General features: G+C 37.0%; 1 protein-coding gene across 5 annotated transcripts in view; it reads left to right on the forward strand.

The window, feature by feature from the left end:
* The window catches only part of WDR70 (WD repeat domain 70), a 389,981-nt gene that overhangs the window by 332,121 nt on the left and 39,341 nt on the right, over nt 1–18,519 (forward strand). For all 5 annotated transcript variants that reach the window (XM_028849398.2, XM_001094466.5, XM_028849399.2 and 2 more), the window contains one exon: nt 357–495. In XM_028849398.2, the coding sequence (XP_028705231.1) occupies nt 357–495 (139 nt within the window). The remainder of the gene's footprint in view (nt 1–356; nt 496–18,519) is intronic.

Here is an 18,519-nt window from a genome sequence, read left to right on the forward strand (position 1 = left end):
ATTTTTTTACACTCCCTTTACATTAAAAAACATTACAACGTAGAAGTTGAAAAGTACAGATTCCGGAGTCAGACTGCCTAAGTTTGAATCCCAGCTGCACTACTTACTTGTGTTGCCATGTGCAAGGTGTAATTAAATTATTTTCTTCAGTTTCCTCATCAGTAAAATGTGGGTAATAACTATCACATAGGATTATTGTGATGATTAAACAAATTAATGCAAGTGCTTGACTCATAAGCCCTATATAGGAGTTAGCTCTTATTACAGCAATGTTTATATTTTATTTAATTCACTAATTATTGCTGGATTGTTGTGGAGATCATAAGCTTATACTCATAAACTCTTTTTTTCTGTAGGACTGATTGCTGTTTCAGTCCAGATGATAAGCTCATAGTCACTGGTACATCTGTTCAAAGAGGATGTGGCAGCGGCAAACTTGTTTTCTTTGAGCGTAGGACTTTCCAAAGGGTGTATGAAATAGACATCACAGATGCGGTATGTATATTCTTTTCTCCTCAGCCTTGAGAATACATAAAGTTTTCCTCTTACCCATCTTTTGGTTTTGTTTGTTAAGTAGAACATAAGCCCTGGCCCTGAGAGCACGGTGATAACTGCTTTTCACTCTAGCATAGGAGTTATCAGTATGTTGTGGACTGCTGATCTACCCTATCCCTTTCCACAACCCAGTATTTCCTATGGGCCTGCACTTTAGTAGGAATTTCAGCTGGGCCTGAGATGTTTTCCCCACTCTACCAACCAAATTGAGGAGGGAAGAAGATGATCATCATGTAGGATACAGAAAGGAGCATCCCACAATGGGCATGTTTGTGAGGATCTAGGGATTGTCGACGGAAGTGAAAGGTTAAGAAGTGACGAAGTTTAACATTGTTCTTGAAACCATGAAAACTTTGACAGAACTCTGCTTGTGTGGGTTGTAGTCATTAAAGTCAGACTCAGCTTGCACTGAACTTAATTGCTATTTAGTTATTTGGAAATTTAAAACATTTCAGATTTAACTTCTACACTTGAAAGAAAAAACATTACTTTTCTTCACAGATTTATATGAACACTAAAACACCAGCATTCACTTGTTCATTCATTCATTTGTTCATGTCCTGAGACTGAGACTGGAGCCACATGTTATACAATAAGAATGAAAATTCCCAGAGGAAAATTTGACTTCCTTTAAACTGTATATTATTATTTACGTGGTAAGGCAAATCATTGTAATTTTCTCAGTATGAAACAGGCCAATTAATGTCTGTGTACATTTTCTTTGGCTCATTGTCAAATCTTTTAGTAATGTCCTGTATCTTAAACAGTGTTGTTATGTAGATTTTTCCAGTTGTTTCAGATCTTGGTAGACAGTTGAGACATATTATGCACTTAAGTGACTCAGACAATTGAACAACTGTTTTTAAATCACCAGCAAAAAACTCCTGTCTCTAATGTTCTAGTATTATTATGAAGTCTTAATTTGCAGGTTCTGAATGTAAAACCACAGTATAGTTAGAGTATTATAGGCAAAGTGAAATAACAATGAGATTAATTCTACATGAGTACTTATGTTTAATAGATTCTAATCTCATGACATAATTTGAAATGTGCCAGCATTCACGTTGCTTTTTCTGGGTGTATTAGGAGCCAACTAAAACACTAGAATCAAAGAAAACAATCGAATCTATCAACTTTCATCTCAGAAAGTAAAATTATTGTAATCGTTTGTTCCAGATATAAGCAGTGTTCTACTATGCCTCTAAATGACTGTACATTTCAGTATCACACTTGATGTATTTTTAAATTGTAGCTTAAGTTGAACTGTAAATAAATTAAGGAATGTAGACAATATGATTGCACTTTTAAGGACATGCTGGGCTTCTGTAGTTTATAGGAAGAACATGCTGTTTGCTGGAAAAATCAGTGTCTCGTAGTGTGATACATTTTTTTTCTCTGTGTTACTTTGGGGGTAGATCTTTTTCTCCATAGTACTTACCACCGCCCTTCATATATTGTATGTTTGTTTGGTTTTGTCTGTCTTCTACCAGGATGTAAGTCACACAGGGCAGAAACTTTTTGTTCACTGCAGTATCCTTGGTGCTTTGAACAGTGCCTGGCACATAGATAGCTCTTAATATTCATTGAATGAGTGAGAGATATACTTGGGAAGTGCAAGTAAGGCATATTGTAGATCATAGGTGTGTCTTTGGAGAGTGAGGCAGGAGAGAGAGATCTAGAGTCAGGTAAAACTGGTCTTGTATACAATAAGAAAATGACTATGTTGTGTGTTTTTTTTTTTTTTTTTTTTTTTTTAAAGCAAAGGAAGACACATTCAGATCTAAGTTTTGAAATGATTAATTCTTGTTGAAATATAAAGTTCAGTTTTATAAGATTTGGTGAGTCTGTGTAGATGAAGCCAGAAATTTATAATTTGGGAGACTGGGTGAATGTTCATTGACATAAAAATACATAGAGATAAAATAAAGCAGATTTTGGAAGAAAGTGAATTCTGTTCTTGATATGTTGAGCTTGAAATACCTATAGGACTTCTGTGTAGAGATACTCAGTATGCAGATGGTTTAATAAGTTTGGTGCATAAGAGAAAGAAGAGACAGGTTTGGTAAAAACATTTTTTTTAAAAATTTATTTATTATTATTATACTTTAAGTTGTAGGGTACATGTGCATAACGTGCAGGTTTGTTACATATGTATACTTGTGCCATGTTGGTGTGCTGCACCCATCAACTCGTCATTTACATCAGGTATAACTCCCAATGCAATCCCTCCCCCCTCCCCCCTCCCCATGATAGGCCCCGGTGTGTGATGTTCCCCTTCCTGAGTCCAAGTGATCTCATTGTTCAGTTCCCACCTATGAGTGAGAACATGCGGTGTTTGGTTTTCTGTTCTTGTGATAGTTTGCTAAGAATGATGGTTTCCAGCTGCATCCATGTCCCTACAAAGGACACAAACTCATCCTTTTTGATGGCTGCATAATATTCCATGGTGTATATGTGCCACATTTTCTTAATCCAATCTGTCACTGATGGACATTTGGGTTGATTCCAAGTCTTTGCTATTGTGAATAGTGCTGCAATAAACATACGTGTGCATGTGTCTTTATAGCAGCATAATTTATAATCTTTTGGGTATATACCCAGTAATGGGATGGCTGGGTCATATGGTACATCTAGTTCTAGATCCTTGAGGAATCGCCATACTGTTTTCCATAATGGTTGAACTAGTTTACAATCCCACCAACAGTGTAAAAGTGTTCCTATTTCTCCACATCCTCTCCAGCACCTGTTGTTTCCTGACTTTTTAATGATCGCCATTCTAACTGGTGTGAGATGGTATCTCATTGTGGTTTTGATTTGCATTTCTCTGATGGCCAGTGATGATGAGCATTTTTTCATGTGTCTGTTGGCTGTATGAATGTCTTCTTTTGAGAAATGTCTGTTCATATCCTTTGCCCACTTTTTGATGGGGTTGTTTGTTTTTTTCTTGTAAATTTGTTTGAGTTCTTTGTAGGTTCTGGATATTAGCCCTTTGTCAGATGAGTAGATTGCAAAAATTTTCTCCCATTCTGTAGGTTGCCTGTTCACTCTGATGGTAGTTTCTTTTAAAAGAAACTACCATCAGAGTGAACAGGTAAAAACATTTATAGTGCATAGTTGAAATGTTGATTGCTGATGAGTTTGGTTAAGGTAAGGGAATAAAGGATAGAAAAATGAGCCGTAAGAAACATCATCATTTAAGAGACGAGCAAATGAAAAGAAGCTAAGAAAGGAGAAGTTTCATTAAATAAATAGAACATACAATATTGAATCATCTTAGAAAAGTCAGAAGACAAATTATGAGATCTATTTTAATAGATGGATGAAGAGAGAACTTCAAATAGGAACAAAACCACACCCCTTGAGGAGTCCTATTAAATTGTTGATTTAGTGAGGGTGAGGGCTTATTGTTATTGTTAACATCAAATAGTATCATTTTTCTGTTTATATATTGGAATGCTTGTTAAATAAAAGGGCTTTTAACAGTGCCTTTGACCTATTGTCTCAAGTTTTACGTCTTCTTGGAATGTAAAAAATAAATAAATATATTTTTTGGAATGAATAAAAGGTGAACATTTTGCTTGAAGAGCCAAAAGACACCTCTTTTATAATTTTGTGTTGGAAATACCACACTCCACGGTAGTAAGGAACTTAGCTGTGTGTTTTAATTTGCATAAAAGGCAGCATGTCAGATTCTTAATATCAGCAGTTAGTAGTGTACTTGTTTGACTAAGGCACAGACAACGATGGTATTATGTCTGTTCTAGATTTACTGAACACATATAATTGGTTACGCTCTTCCCACGCTCTCTTCTAAAACAGAATAAACCCCTGCATGCTTATATTCTAGAACACCAGGCTCAGTATATGTATATGGAGCTAAACATTGTTTTCAGTCAGAAGATGTTAACGATCTTTGCAATTATTCATATTAACTAAAAACTATCTTCACAAAAACATAGCTTTTTAAAAATGCAACAAGGGCCTTTTCTATAATTATTTTTGAAACAAAGTTTTTTAAAAACCCAAAACTTGTTCTAATTCTGTTCTCTGCATTGTCATATTCTCTGAAAAATTTCCTTTCTGTATTCAGTGTAGAGATTCTCAAGTCTGTTTGCTGCGAGACGGTGTATGTTTCTTTAACATTTGCTGTTTCACCATACAATGTTTGCACACATTTTACAACTCTGCTAAAATTTTTAGACATTTCCCTTGTAGTCTAATTGCATTTCCTCAAATTATACACTGAAATAGTTTGTGTCCTCACCCAAATCTCATCTTGAATGGTAGCTCCTCATGTGTTGTGGGAAAGACCTGGTGGGATGTAATTGAATCATGGGGGCATGTCTTTTCTGTGCTGTTCTTGTGATAGTGAGTAAGTCTCTTGAGATCTGATGGTTTTATAAAGGGGAGTTCCCCTGCACCTGCTCTCTTGCCTGCTGCCATGTAAGACGTGGCTTTGCCCCTCCTTCACCTTCCATCATGATTGTAAGGCCTCCCCAGCCATGTGGAACTGTGAGTCAATTAAACCTCTTTCTTCTATAAATTACTCAGTCTAGGGTATATCTTTATTAGCAGTGTGAGAATGGACTAATACACACACACACACACACACTCTCACACTCTCACACTCTCTCTCTCTCCCCCCTCTCATTTATTATCTAATTCTTTGTGATTTGAATAGTATGCTTGGCCTCTTTTCTAAGATGAATTCCAGAATATAACTTGAATCTTGAGTTTACAAATTCACTTCTGTTTTTTTTTTTTTGTAAGACAGTATGTTATGCTTTTTATGTATTACATAAAGGGCTTCCATTACTCTGTTTTATATAATAAAAGCATAGGAAAGAAAGAATGGATAAAATACAACTTGGCGATGACATGTCAGTTTTTAAAATTAATTTTATTTAGATGAAATTATTAGATTTTAAGCTTTTCTTAAGAGCCAGTATTTAGGGAAATGCTCTGAAATAACAATATTATTAGCTCGGTAGTTTTTCATCAAATGATAATTTATTGTGAAATGACTAATAGAATTTTCTTTTTAACTAGTATAAACCAAGGGACATAGTTTATGCAATTATACCAGTATATTACCATTTATATATATATATATATATATATATTTTTTTTTTTTTTTTTTGAGACAGAGTCTCGCTCTGTCGCCCAGGCTGGGGTGCACTGGCCAGATCTCAGCTCACTGCAAGCTCCGCCTCCTGGGTTTACGCCATTCTCCTGCCTCAGCCTCCCGAGTAGCTGGGACTACAGGCGCCCGCCACCTCGCCCGGCTAGTTTTTTGTATTTTTTTTTAGTAGAGACGGGGTTTCACCGTGTTAGCCAGGATGGTCTCGATCTCCTGACCTCGTGATCCGCCCGTCTCGGCCACCCAAAGTGCTGGGATTACAGGCTTGAGCCACCGCGCCCGGCCCCATTTATATTTTTTAACTTAAGCATGGTTAATCAGGTTGTTTTAACCTGATACTGTTTCATGGTCTCTGTACCTCATTTGCTTTTCGCAATAATTTCAGAGATAGCAGGCATTCCCAAGGGTAAAGAGGGAAAAGGAGGAAAGGAAAAAAGCCAGAAATTTTATACCTGAGCCTAACTTCTTTTCTAATTTGTTTGTTTGCCTAGGTACTTTGGTGAGAGTCCTCTATTTTTGTAAATAATGGCTGAACAAAATGAGGATAAGAAACAATTAAAAAACTAAACCTTTATTTTTGAAAACACTGCTATAACATCTAGCATAACCTAGCATATGGCCTCTGAAGTGACAGAAAAGGAAATATGCTTTGATATTTTCAACTAATATGCCTTGGACATTTTAAAGTTGATTGAAAAGGCCTGGCATGGTGACTTATGCCTGTAATCCCAGCATTTTGGGAGGCCAAGGCAGGTGGATCAGCTTAGGTCAGGAGTTCAAGACCAGCCTGGCCAACATGATGAAACCTTGTCTCTACTAAAACTACAAAAATCAGCCGGGTGTGGTGGTGGGAGCCTGTAATCCCAGCTACTCAGTAGGCTGAGGAAGGAGAATAGCTTGAACCTGGGAGGTGGAGGTTGTGGTGAGCCGAGATGTTGCCACTGCACTCCACCCTGGGCAACAGGGTGAGACTCCATCTCAAAAAATAAATAAATAAATAAATAAATAAATAAATACATTAATTAATTAAAGTTGATTGAAAATCCTAATATTAACATAAGAAATATGATAGTAAAGGTCTTTTAAGGAAGAAAAAAACCTCATTTTTGATTTCTGGATAGTATGTGTTTTTCTTTAAGACATTTTTTTAGATAGTAAAGAACAAGGATAATCTTACATTTTTACTTCCTTCTATCATGGCTTGTTTTTCAGAATATCCCTTTCCTGCGAGAAATGAAATGTGTAATATGCATGCCTCATCCATGTTCTCTAAAAACAAAAACTCAAAATATGAAGTATTTGGTGTCTTCTGTCAGTTTGAAATATTATGATCATCATTGTTTTCAAGAGGCTAACTCTATAGTTTGAGAAAGCATATGTTCTGGAAATGAAAGTGCTAACACTTTCAAGTTGATTGAAAAGGCCTGGCGTGCTGTAAATGTTATACATCACATTTTGTATGTGATGTATAATTACACATGTTATACATGTAACATAATTATGCATAACATAAATTTAAAGAGTGTATATTCTGGAAATGAATGTGTTAACACTTTTCATTTCACAAATAAAGTTTTTGTGTTATTATTAAGAGAGAATATTGATGTTTTAAATTCAGAGAGATTGAAGAGGAAGACTAAATGGATAAAAAGAGCCATGAAATAATAGACCCTTTATGAACCTAGCTACTTATCTTAATTTATAATGTGTAAGGGACATACTGGCCATTCAGACTACAGTCAGTCTCCATTATTTGTACTTAGGGAGGGAAGCAGAAAGATAATTCAAATTAATGGATATTCCAGAAGTCCTCAGAATTGGCTTTGGAATGTATCTTTGTTCTTACATTTGAATGTGGATATAGCTGATCTGGGAATTCACTTCAAACAAATTGATGATACTATACCTGTGAAAGTTTGACTCTGAAGGAGTTGAGGAACTCATCTCTTCTTTCATTTCTTACTGGGAATAGAATAATCATCTATTTTACTGATATAAAGTCCCAACTCAGGCAGAATTGCACCTCCTTATAAGTTTCTAGAAATAAAGGAGTCAAGCATTGTCTTTGCCCAGAGTCATACAAGGAGTAGCATTATACAGGGAGAACTTGAGCTATCAGCACTGCAAATGCTAACTGAAAATAAACTTGAAAGACTACATTTGGCATTTATCTGCCTTCTAAAATATAGTGAAACCTCTTTAATGTGAAACACAAGGAAATGGAAAAAATGGGCTTTGAATTAACTAGCTTTCCATTATCTGATTTTTATTATAGAGCAATCAGGCAGCTGGTTGACTAGGGAATAGCATTTGCTTTGAATTATGTGTATTATTTTGAATAACGTGATACCAGCTTAATGAAATACTACTATAATTCACTTTTTAAAGGAGGATTAAACAATGCATATCCTAGAGGGAGCCTGAGTAACATATTCGTATTTAATAAAATATGTATATTTGGCCACAGCCAAGTGATAGGACGGTATGCCTAATTAACATAAGTGTGTGGAGCACTTGCTCACTGAGAACAGAAAGGTGGAGTCTCAGAACACTGATTGTTTCTTGGTCCTCCAAGATGTATGAATATTTGATAGGAAAACTGAGAGTAAGTAGAAAATGATGGAGTTTTAGTGTAAATTTGCCAGTACATGTTTCTTTTTCTGGCCCTATCTTTTTTCCAGGATCAAAAGCCAACTTCCAGCATGGCTTATTAGGACAGTGTTTGACTGTCAAGAAGTGCAGTGGTCACTTAGTACTACTATCTCTAGGAGTATTTTCTTTAATCACTGGAGAAAAGAGATGCCAGTGGAATATGGTGAAAAACAACATTGCCTTTTTGCTGCCTTCATAATTTGGACTACAAGACCACCTTGAAAAACTTAAACCCTTTTTGGGGAGTTTCCTAAAGCAAGCAGCATACACATTTAAATGGAAACTTGAATTCAGCTGGACTTACCTACTAAGCCAGCATCAATAAGACTTGATTAAATTACTTAAGTTAGTTCTTTGATACTCTTCTCAGCCATCTCTAAATTCACCTAGTGGTATCTATATTATGAAGGTTCCAGAACAGTTGTTCTTCATATTTGAAGAATACAGTTGAACGTTTATCTGTAGGCACACGAGAGTAAAGAGAAAAGATACCTCAGATTTCATGGTGGTTTAACTGTTAATATCTATGACATAAAATCTAACATGTTTTCAGGTAGGGAAGATGATGGGAACTAGTTTAGTGCTGATTCCTTTTTATTATTTTAAAAAATTATGATACTGTAAAATTGACCTTTTTAAGAAAGCACACAGTTCTGTAATTTTTAACGCATGTATAGATTCATGTAATCACTATCAACACAATCAGTATACAGAACACCCCCTAAAAACTCCTTTTTGCTATCCCTCTATAGTTTACACACTCACCCCTTCTTCCACCTCTAACTCCTAAGCCCTGGCATTCACTGATCTGTTCTCCAACATTGTTGTGTTATGGTTTCGAGAATGTCATATAAATCAGCAGTCCCCAACTTTTTTGGCACCAGGGACTGGTTTTGTGGAAGACAATATTTCCACAGACAGGACCAGGATTAGGGTGAGGCAAGTGAGATGCCTTCCTCAATCACAAAGTTTAGAGGGGCGCTAAAACACTTAGTAATCAAGATAAATAACATTTTAATGCAACAATATAAAAAACGCAAGAAATCTGTGGTGAATACCAAATTTTTAAATAAAAATGGGATCAGTAACAGTGCTGTGCCAAGCTATATTACAGCCTAAGGCAAAAGGAAAACTCAGTTGGACTGATCCTGTCTTTATTTAAAATGTTGATGTTTTGTTTGTCACAGATTTTTATTTTTTTATTTTTTTATTATTATTATTGGTGGAGACTAGAGTTGGGGAAATGGTAACTCACTTCTGCTTGAGTGATACATTGAATTTTGGACTTCTTCCCAAATCCACCTACTACTGTTTACTTTTCAGAGTCCTCAGATAGGTACCCTATGCCTTCTGCCCTGGTTTTTAAACAACATTCAGAGGGAGAGACTGAATGGAGTATGTTTCTACTGTCTACAATGGTGATGGAAAAAACAAAATGAAGCAGTACGGATTATAGCAGATGTGCCTAGGAGGAAGCTTCTAAGTTAGCTACACGTTTGGAGGGACATTCATATGGTAGGAAATAAAATAATGTCATTGATCCTAGAATGAGTCACCTCTCTTACTTGGGTGGTATGTTCCCTTGACATAGCTATGCCACAAGGAAGAGCTACTGGCTTTTGCTTAATTAGCTGCCATTGGTATTAAGCATACTTGGCTCAGTTTCTCAGTATTATTTTCCAGAGCTCATTCCTCTTGCCTACCTGCACACTAGGACATAACTCTCCTGTATAAAAATTAGACTTAACAGGTTTTACAACTTCCCTAAAGAGTTCATTTCTGTGTATGAAATCCCTCACCATCAGATCATTTTTTTTCTTTACTTTTAGCCTCACATTCTCATGTTTAGAGCCTACATCCTTTGCTCTGGTCCTCATGGAGTTGGAGAACAGCTGGTTAACATCCTCTGTTTCCTTGAAGATTATAAAGTTACTGTTCAGTCTTGTCTTTGTCTGAGGGAACCAAACTTAGTCTTTTGTTCTTTTTTGTTTGTTAACATTTCCTTGTGGATCTTGTTTTCTCCACACTTCTGTTGTCTTTGATACTCTCTTCTCAGCCATTTCTAAATTCTCCAGTGACCAAATTGAAGTAAGGGTCTCCTCAGGGCTAATGGTGTCATGTGGGTGGTGAGGGCATCATCATATTACTAATGTTTATTCACATAATGCATGACACATAGTAGATGCTCAGTGAAGATGTATTTATTAATTTTGCTTTACCTTTTATTACATTTTTTTCTGTTACATTCTTGTTGGGACTAACTGTAATGTCCTATTCCTTACCACCTTCTCAAGTTTTTATTTTTTGGTTAATAGTTTTTAAAAATCAATTTGGAATTTCAGTGCATGTATTTTCTTTTTTTCTTTTTTTTTGAGACAGAGTCTCACTCTGTTGCCCAGGCTGGAGTGCAGTGGCATGATCTCGGCTCACTGCAACTTCTGTTCCCTGGGTTCAAGCGATTCTCCTGCCTCAGCCTCCCGAGTAGCTGGGAATTACATGCACCTGCCACCGTGCCTGGCTAATTTTTGTAGTTTTAGTAGAGATGGAGTTTCACCATCTTGGCCAGGCTGGTCTTGAACTCCTCCTGACCTTGTGATCCACCCGCCTCAGCCTCCCAGAGTGTTGGGATTATAGGCGAGAGCCACCATGCCCGGCCACATTTTCTTTTAGAATTGATGAAAGAAGTATACATTTATTTTAATTGTCTACTTCTTTAAAACTTTAGATGATCCTTTTTTCGGATTTACTACAAATAACCAGGTTTTGGGTTCATTAGAGGAAACACAGATTTACTGCAGATGCTTAAAATATTGGTAATTTAAACTCCACTGAATATAATTTGTTTTGGTTCTTACACTATTAATGAATATGATATGTTTCCTGGATGTATTTTGTAACCTGTACTCTGTGCTTTGAAGCAAAAGTTATTTCTTTGAATTTGACACTTTATCAGAAGTCTAATCACTACTGTTCATTAGAATACGGGACAGATACTGATGTGATATAGTACTTATCACTTTGTTTTTCTCATCTTTATTATCTCTTTTTTTTTTAATTTATTTTATTTTATTTTGTTTTTTGAAACATAGTCTTGCTCTGTTGCCTGGGCTGGAGTGCAGTGGTGTGATCTCAGCTCACTGCAACCTCCACCTCCTGGGTTCAAGTGATTCTTGTGCCTCAGCCTCTCAAGTAGCTGGGATTACAAGCATGCATTACCACGCCCAGCTAATTTTTTTTTTCTTAGTAGAGACAGGGTTTCACCATGTTGGCCAGGCTGGTCTCGAACTCCCGATCTCAGTTGATCTACCCAACTCAGCCTCCCAAGGTGCTGAGTGAGCTGTCATGCCTGGCCTCAATTAACTTTATAAATTTTTTGTAACTAGCACATTCTTGATTCAGGTGCAGTTTTTTAGATTCTCTATTCAATGTTCTCTTCTTTGAAATAATGTTTACTGTAGGAATCCAGATTCAAACCCTGCAGTGAAGCATCCTTTCCTATGACCACCTATTTAACAATGATCTCATTTGGGAAGTTACAATGTGAGATGAAGGGCCAATCACGTGCTATCTTAGACTTTGTGAGCAAAAGAATGAGGACCAAAAGGAGGGCTTATCCAGTTTAATATTTATCCATTTCCTGGTATCATTTAACCCCATAACAAGCTATATTTTAAAAATCCACTCCTTAGTAGTGCCAGCATTTGCAAATGAAGGTTTTTCTGCTTCTGTTTGTAGTCCTTCAAAACAATGGAAATAGTCAGGGTATCCCTTTTGCTTAAACAGGAACTTTTTTCCCCCCTTCTCTACACAAGAGTTTGATATTTTATTTAATAAGTATTTACATTTATTTAGTAGGTATTTAAACTTGTGTAGACATGATTGCCATGAATGGCAAAGCTAGATAAGGAATCAGCCACTAGGTAATACTTATTAATTTTATTATTATATTATTATATTTACTTATTAGGTAATACTTATTATTCACTAGGGAGAAACATACTTCCTCTATAAAATGTAAAAAAAGAGAACTTGATTTGTAGATGTTTAAAAATGTTCAGAATGATACTTTTCATAATGTGTAAACAAATAATACAGTAATGACTAGAGCTCGACTGTCTAACCCTAGCACCATATCACATCCCACTGAGGGACCAAGTAAAGGACTTTATGTCTTGTAGGATTTTCTGACAGTTTTTCTCCCTCAGCCTGAATCTGATGAATGATCTTTGGTAACAAGTTTTCCAGCTGTCGTATCAGAATTCTGGCCAAACTTTCACAAGTATGTATAGTGTGGGGAAGAACAAGGTCTATAATTAAAATGTATCCCAGGATAGTATTTTTCCTTTTTGGAAATGATAGATAATGGTCTTGTAGGAGGATGGGTTGTGACACCCCCAAAGGACTAAATAAAAGTATAATATTTAAAACACCTTTACCTGTACTATAGTAAGATAAATAATATTTTACATACCCTGTGTAGTTTGTCTATACAGGAAGATTCAGCTTTTCCTGTGTTTTCTTGGTTTTACATACATAATGATTTCCAAGATCTGATTACATATGTTTTTTTATCTAGCAGTTAGAGATTTAATAAGTTTCATGCGTTACTGTTTTGTATATATAAACACAGGATTGGTGGTCATTATCTTTATGCCTATTTCTGTTGATAAATGAAGAAATGTAAAGGAGCCCGGGTCTATGTAGACCAAACATAGAAAAACCAGGTGGAGTTTGGTTTACAGTGTGGGTCTTAAGTGATAATATCTCATATAAACAGATAAGGCTCCTCTTCTGTAGAAATGACTAGCCTGAGGCCCCAGCGCCTGAGGCTCCTCTTAGGCATGAGCTCCATATCTTGACACACCTACCATATCTTGGTATCCCATTCTGTGCCCACTAGTGGGAAGCTCTGCTGCATCTAAGTGGATCCCCTGGGGTGGGACCTCTGGGGTCATTTGCCTTGTAGGATGACCACCCACCTGGGTCACTCACCCTGTGGACTCCTGTTCTCAGTCTCCTGTTTGTTTCCTGCTGTCATTAGTAAGAATAATTACCAGACTTTCTTCAGTCATTACTTGTGCCTTCTTTGCCTTCACAAATTCTTCTCAAGTAACAGGGTTGGAGCAGACCTTTACTGTTTTGAATTAGATGAACAACATTGTATTTAATTTTCTTTCTCAAGAGACCTTCCATTTTCTCTGAGAACTTTTTCTCGTGATGAAATTCTTTAGGCAGGTTTATTATCAGATACAGATGGGATTCATTTAGTGCCAAGGATGACTACTAGGTTCCAGATTTTTGCTGTTTTAATGGTTATCTTTATTTTATCGCACAGACTGTAAATGAGTTACTTTTAGTAAAAGCATTTTTCACGAGTTTGATGGGAATTAATTTGATAATTAGATGCCAGTTTTTAAAACACATAATCTATGCATCTGTATCAAATATGTATGACAGGTGCAAAGCAACACTTTCTCTTACTTGGTTTTTCTGCAGCAGACCCCACATTTATGAAAATACTATGGCATTTTTTCTTTTCACCATTGCACTCCTGTCTGGCCTATTAGAGAATTTTTCAGGATAGGGAAGGGAGAAGATTGAGAAGATTTCTGGGGAAAAAAAAAGAAAAAAAAAAAGACAGTTGCCCCAAGTCTGGCTCATGGTAGAACTTCCTTGGAACTGGGGGAATGTAAAGGAGGGGTAAAGGAGAGGCATATGCTCACTTAGCATGATGTGTAGAGAAAATGTCTGCCTTTAAACTTTTCCATTGAGGGGATGTCTGTAGAAATCAGGTGGTGCTGATGACTCTTAGTTATTGGAGACTGGGGCTTACTCACCATATTTGCTTCCTGAACTTTAGAGGGATGAAGCCAAGTCTTGTGGCCCATGCATGCGGCAAAGCCATCCCAAGTCTGAGCAAAGCAAGGCTTTGGGAGAGAATGGAGGGAACAAAGACAGGAAAAATAGCCTGGAAAAGTTGAAACAATTCCCATTTTACTCTTACACTTCCCTGGCCCAATATTTTAATATAGAAATAGTTTTTCTTTCTCTGTGAAGAAAATCTTGGGCTTGTGGAAATCTGAAGAAAGTTCTTTCTCCAGTATTTTTTTGATCTTATCTGTTTTCTTTTTATTTGTTTTGGGTTCACATCTTGATCTGCTTTCTTAGTGTCTGGAATCTGCACACACACACACACACACACCCCCATTCAAATGTGTTGGATAGTCCCGAGGATGTCTGTAACTCTAAGACTGCCTCTATACAAGTCTGCAAAATTGTGTGACAGTCTCCTTCACGGTCAGGTGTCAGGCTTTTCATTTGAAAATTGTGAAAAATGCTTGTTCAGGGAATCACGGCCTTACCTTATCCATTCTTGTACTATATGACAAAAACCAAATGTGAAAAAACCAGATGGGGTTTGGTTTACATTATGGGTCAGCAGCTGTGGAGGATCCGGAAATGGGGTTTCAACATAATCATGTTTAAGGTATAAAATTATGAAGGCTGTTGGCTTTCTTTTAGCATGTAGAATAAGGGCGGTGTTTAGATATGTGCATTGCAGATCCCTAAGATGTTATGCAGGCATGATTTCTTTTATAGTAACATTTGTGAACTGGGAACTAGTGGGCTTTTTTTTTGTAAATGATTTTAGTAATTCCTGCTTTTTAATACAAACTTGCTAAGGTTTCTGCTGGGTTAGGTGAGTTTGGATATGATTAAATGTCTGCTACCTCCTTTCCTCCCCATCTTTCCAAATAGAACTTTGCATGGTTAAGTAGTAAGGGAGTAAACAGTGAAGTTGGAGAAATCTGCTTACTGACCAAGCTCCTCTATGTGCAAGTTATTATGTGACCTTGGGAAAGTTACCACTCTCTACAACCTCAGTTTCTTCATCTGTGAGATGGGATGAGATTATTAATTTTGTAGTAGTTGTGAGGACTCAATTATATAAAATAATACAAAGTTCCAGTACCTAATAGTTCCCTTTCTACCATGTCCTAAAATGTAAATCATTTCTCTCTTTGGTTTCCTTTTCCTCCTCCCCTTATTTGCTTCCCTGGTTTCTCTAAAAGTAAACAAAAAAACCACAGAAATAAATTATTTGGAAATTTTTGTGGCCTTTTCACTTTTGCTAAGGGGTAATTTCAAAATTCCTAATTTGGAATTTTGACACTGCTAGCTTGACATCGTGCTGTCTTTCTCCCCAGCCTACCCCTCTCTTTTTTCTTTGCTCTCTGCAGGGAAGAAAAAAATCTCTCCATTGAGCACATTAAGGTCTTGTAACTCCTTCTAGTCATGCGTATGGTCTCCTATTCCAATTCTTGTCTCTTATTTTTGGGCAAATTTATGGTTACCCTCCACTACCAAATTAAAGTGTTAAAATGAAAATGGGCTTTGGTTTAAAAGAATAAGCTTAATTTTGTGCTGAAATGTATAGTTCAACTTCGACAGCTAGAGGAAGCCATTAGTGAACCCACATGTTTTGGGAATTGAAGTAGATTAGTGTAAGAATAAAACACTTTGTCAATTTAATTAAGCAAATCAGTTTATTAAAATATGCAGACTAATTTCAGAACCTAGTTCTTTGCACTGCAGTGGCCTTTTGCCATTTGAGTCTCATGATACAATGTGAGGACTTTCTCTTTGATTCCGTAGATCTCATGTCTTGATGGTCCTGACTGGTTCTCTGGCCCTTTGATTCAAATGTGCTCTCTATGCTTTATTTGCTATATTTCTCAGTAAATCCATAGGTCTGAGTATGTCACACTCCCAGTAAAGAAGCACTTCTTCAAGAACAGGATGAAGAAAGTTTGGGGTGGTTGGTTGATAGAGGGATTTTACTCTTTCTAAGTATTTATAGCTCATCTGTCTTCTGATGATGGTTCCTTAGGCTTCTAGCAGGCACGTGTCGCATTGTTGTTAAGCAAAGCCCGGTATGTATGTTTGACAAGTTAGCAGCGTGGCAGCTCAGCTTGCTTCCCAGCCCTGCCGCAGTCTCAGGGATTGTTTGGTTTGGCAGGTAGCCAGCTCTCTGCTATAAGATGCATTTCCTTGACAGGATAAAGTGTGGAGCCGCATTAGCTGCAAAGTTTACAAAGGTTAGCTAAACACACACAATAAATATTAATAAACAAAAAAGGCCCACCCACCTTTGACTTTAAATTTTGTTTCTTCATTTCGTGTTTTAGAATCCTTGTAGTAGTTGATTAATAACTGGTATTAGGGTAATTGAGCCTTAAGTATCCTCTGCCTAAGTTAGATTGCTCACAGGCCTCTCATTGGCTGCTTTGGTTTCTCATTGCCACAGTGCATGGGGCTCTGGAATGACTGTTTAGTTTAAGGGGTCTTACTTGCCTCTCCCTGTTTTGGTGTGAAAGGAGGGTAAATATGCTTCTCCCTAAGAATGTATATTAACCAGCTATATGTGTGTGTAAAGGCTCTGGAGGGTACAGGATGTGGACAGGAATAGAGGTGAGGTGTCCTTGGACTCCCTGGAAAGCAATCAGACCTTGGTCTGTTGGCTTGTGCAGTTGCTTCTCTCTAACATTTACACCCTCAGTGAAGAGGGAGAGAGTAACAGTAACCTGCTGCCCCTGGAAACTGCCTGTTTGGCTGGATGTCTTGGAATTTATCAGGCCTACATTGTGGATCTTTTCCAATTCTGTATCCTGCTCACTTGAAAACATATTTGAGAACTAGTAATCTTAGACTGCTTAGCTGGACCTCTAGAGAACCAAGAAAGAGAAATAACTCTAATACTATGCCCTTAATATTGTCCTGGGCCATTTATGGGTGGCTGAGATTTCTGAAAGCCTTTGACAGCCCCTTTCATTGCTCTGTGATTCATGTACATTCTCTCTCTCTAGGACCACATTAGGAGGAATCTAACCCTGCTACATTTGTAGGATACCTGAGTATAATAATGATATGAGGAAATCAAATTATTCCTCATGGAGTAATGATTTTAATTAGGAAATTGTCTCCAGCTTTACCTAGCAGAGCAATCCATTTAGGCATGGGTGAACTGTAGCTTTTAATTCATCCTTCGGTGAACATTTGTTGAGCACCAGACACTAATCTAGGCACTTGGGATATGTTGCCAAACAAAACTAACTGAGATCTTTGCCCATGAAACATGTGTTCTAGTGGGGAGGGCAATCAGCATCATTAATAAATAAGTTAAATATTATATTAAAAGGTGATACATACTATAAAAAAAAGAAAAGCAGAGTAAGGGGAGTTCTGGGGCACCGTTTTAAATTGAGTGGTCTGAATAGCAACGACATTTAAGCAAAGACTAAAAGAGATGAGTCTTGACTCAGATGGATTTCTTCTAGATAGGGTTTCATAAACATGACTTCATGAAGTTATGTTTGTGACTCTCCTTATGTTTCCATATACCTGGCTTGACCATCTGGGAATTTCCAGTGGTTTATCTCAAATTAGTCTCAGTGGTGGAGCACCTAGAAGCTGCACTTTGTAGACCATGAGCTGTTGAGAAACTTAATTCCATCTTCCCAACCAGGAGCAATTTTATTAGGAGAAAATGTGACTTTTTAATGTATGTATTATAAAGTAGGTTTTACAAGCATAGGTACAAAGCAACAACAACCCCCCTCCCCAGAATACCCAAACTATCAAATTAAATATATCTTATTTTTTCAAGTTTTTCTGTTAATATTTACTCACTATTATATTTGTTTTATCATCTTTTAGCACTTGCTAACGTGAGTAGCAGGTACCATAGATTTGAGAAAAATTGTGGAAAGAAAGCCTAAACTGTGAAAACCTGCCCTTTTAACTTAATTTTCCCCCCAACTAATGGGGAAAACAGCCATTCTGATTTGATTTTCTCTGTACAATATCCCAGTCCTCTTCAGTGGTACATAGATTAAGAACCACTCTTCTAGAGTAAGTCTGTTAAATCAGATATGAATTAAATAAATGTCTTGTAGACTCTTTTCAGCTTTCTCCTTAATTCTTCTGGAATATCAGGTAAGGGTTTGTAGCCATTTACCTATTTTTTTGCATATTTTTTTTACCATTCACATGGGAGTCTGAATTTTTACCTTCCCTCCCTCCCTCCCTCCCTCCCTTTGCACTCTGTCACCCAGGCTGGAATGCAGTGGCACAATCATAGCTCACTGAAGCCTCAAACTCCTAGGCTCAAG

The sequence above is a fragment of the Macaca mulatta genome, chromosome 6, assembly GCF_049350105.2.
Source record: "Macaca mulatta isolate MMU2019108-1 chromosome 6, T2T-MMU8v2.0, whole genome shotgun sequence".
NCBI classification, from domain to species: Eukaryota; Metazoa; Chordata; class Mammalia; order Primates; family Cercopithecidae; genus Macaca; species Macaca mulatta.